The sequence below is a fragment of the Neospora caninum genome, chromosome Ib (assembly GCF_000208865.1).
Source record: "Neospora caninum Liverpool complete genome, chromosome Ib".
NCBI lineage: Eukaryota > Apicomplexa > Conoidasida > Eucoccidiorida > Sarcocystidae > Neospora > Neospora caninum.
The window spans coordinates 1,022,119-1,024,868 of record NC_018386.1 but is presented as its reverse complement, the minus strand read 5'-3'; the positions used below and the strand labels follow the sequence as shown (position 1 = coordinate 1,024,868).

The following is a 2,750-nucleotide window of genomic DNA, read 5'->3' as shown; positions in this document are numbered from 1 at the left end:
GCACATCTGGGTGTCGGGAAAAGCCGAGAGCGAGAGCGTTTTTTCTCAGGCGCCTTTTCTCGGGGATCAACATCCAGCGCGCGAGAGCGGGTGGCGGGTGTTTGTGTGTGTGTGTGTCGGCTAGCGCCGAGTTTAAAAGGTCGAGACGGAAAGTGAAAAGAGAGGCATTTCAACACAAGCCTCAAAAGAGACTCGCTTTCGTGCGACCGGCTCCGTTTCTTTTTGCCTTTTCTAGACGTTCGAGAGTGTATATTCGCGCTTTCCGCTTTTCCTCCGTCGGCGCGAAGAAGTCCGGAAGAGACACCGAAGTTCTCCACTTTGCTCCACGTGTGCGAGGCGCCAGCGCCGCACAGGAAGCCGCCAACCCACGCACGTGCTGTCGTCACTCTGTGAGGAAAACGCGAAATCTCCAATCACGCACTCTCCTGGCTGAAGTCTCGCCTGCGTCCTCGTCCGTCTCTCCTCACGGTTCCCCCCTAAGAAGGCGGAAGGAGACACTCCAGAGAGCGAGGAAGACAGAGAGACGTTGAAGTCTTTCGAGATCACCAGGGACACGCCGCGAAGGCCTCGGAAAGAATTGTGCAGCCGAGCTGGTGAAGCGAGGTGGAAGGGTTTTCGACGCACGCACCGCCCGCCTCGTGTGCTTCCGTTCTGTGTTTCCTGGCTGTTCGCGCACTCGGGCCCCAGAGCGGTGCGGAAGAAAGGCCACAAAGAAGAGCGCGAGAGCTCTTTTCGCCTCCGAAAAGAGCAGGTCGTGTATATTTCCCTTTCTCCGTCTTGTTCTAACCCAACGTTTCGTCGCCTCTGCAGCTTCTCTCTCGGTCTCCGGTCTCTCCTCGCCGCTTCCCTCTTCTTTCCTTCGTCTTTATTCTCTCGGTCTTTCGCGTCTTGTCTCTTCTTTCTCTCGTCTCGTCCGTCCCAGTTTCAGCCTCGCTGTCTGAAGCGGTCCTTCTTGGCCAACGCCGAACCTCAGTCCACGTCTCTCTATACCGCCTCTGTCCAGATTCGTTTCCTTTTCCCCCGCCTCTTTTCTCCCTCTTTTCTCTGCCTCTAAGCCGTCCGCAACAAACTCCGCTTCTCACCTCGTGTGCCCCGTCTCCTTTTTTTTGCTCCTTCTCTGCTTTCTCTTTTCTCTCGGATTTCTCTCTCCTCTCTCGTGTCCCTCGGATCTGTCTCTTCTCTCTCTTCACCATGTCGGTGGTCAACGTGACAAACATTCGGCTGGGGAACAACCCGTCGCCGATCTGTGCGCCGTTCGTCTTTGAAATTTGCTTCGAGGCACTGACCCCACTGAAGGAAGACATCGAGTGGCGAGTCGTCTACGTGGGCTCTGCGGAGTGCGACAAGAAGGCGCGAAAAAGCAAAAAGGAAGACAGAAACGCGGCCGTGTCTTCCAGTCAGGGCGACGCGAACCTCGCAGGGGAAGAGCGAAGACGAGCGGACGGCGACATGGAAGTCGAGGAGGAAGACAGCGCGAAAAGAAAAAAGGAAGAAGGCGGCGACTACCTCCTCGACTCTGTCATGCTCGGGCCTATTGAACGCGGTGTCCTCGCCTTTGAATTCGCCGTCAATGCTCCAGACTACACCAAAGTCCGCAGGCACTGTTCTTCCTCTCCTTCCCCTTTGTTTCACTTCCACTCATGTCCTTTCCGTTTGTGCTTTCTTTTATCTTGCGCGTCTTCTTGGGCTTTCTGTGGGGACACAGGGAGGCGGGAAACATCCGATTCTGTGGGGCAGTGAACGCACAAAAGGGGGTTGCGTGGACACACAAGAAGTTGCGAGAAACACTCTCTTGTCCCCACATGCATGCAGGCAAGGGTCCATGTCCATAGATAGATAGATAGATAGATAGATAGATAGATAGATAAAAATGTTGGTGTGCATCTGTATATGTCGTGTAAAGGAAAACAGTCGGGTGAAAACGGACCCGTTTCTGTAGTTAATACATCAGTAGACTGGGGAGGTACAGGTTTTACCATTTCAAAAAGGAACCTATCGAAATGGCCGCACAGAGTTATCGTCTTGTCAATCTCTTCTTTCGTACTGCAAAGTTCTTACAAATATATCTGTACAGACGTGTATCAATATAGATAATTGCAGAGGTTTGGTCATAGGATTGCATGCAAATCAAACAGGCTGCGCTTTTTGACTCGGCTCAGGTTTGTGTTTTCTTTTGCTTGCCAGATGGACCCGAGCAGCGTTGTCGGTATGCAGGCTGTGCTGGTGTGCGCGCTGTACAAACAGCAGGAGTTCATGAGGATAGGGTACTACCTCAACAACGCATACAGGTGAGAGGAGAGGGCCCGGGAAGGAAAAGCGGACGAGAAAGGCCAGGAGTCCAAACGGTTGGTCGACCCACCGCCAGTCGATACCCACCCGTCTCCGTTCTTTCCTCTGTGTTTTCATTGCCTCTTTCTGTATGTTTTCTCACCTCTTTTCTCTTTTCCTCTCTGTTCCTCTTTCAGCGACACAGTGCTTCGGGAGAACCCGCCGGATGTGCCGCTGTACGACAAACTGATTCGCTGCATCGTGGACGAGCCGCGAGTGACGCGCTTCCCGATCGTTTGGGACGAAGACTCAGGTGTAGGCACACCGGAAGGCGCGCTCCGGGAGGAGGCGCCATGCGTCTCGGCAGACGGGGGAGAACAGACCGCTTCGCTGGGCCACGGAAAGGCGACAGGAGAGGCCGCACCCGACGAGCGGGAAGGCGCCGCGAAGGTAAGCCAGGCGGAAGAGCAGAAGGCGAGAGA

General features: G+C 54.4%; 1 protein-coding gene across 1 annotated transcript; it reads left to right on the top strand.

The window, feature by feature from the left end:
* Positions 1-1,191: 1,191 nt before the first annotated feature.
* On the top strand, positions 1,192-1,740 carry NCLIV_003550 (hypothetical protein; the record flags this gene model as incomplete). The annotated part of the gene is made up of 1 exon (XM_003879856.1): positions 1,192-1,740. The coding sequence occupies one exon, from the start codon at positions 1,192-1,194 to the stop codon at positions 1,738-1,740; it is 549 nt and encodes a 182-aa protein (XP_003879905.1).
* Positions 1,741-2,750: the final 1,010 nt, after the last annotated feature.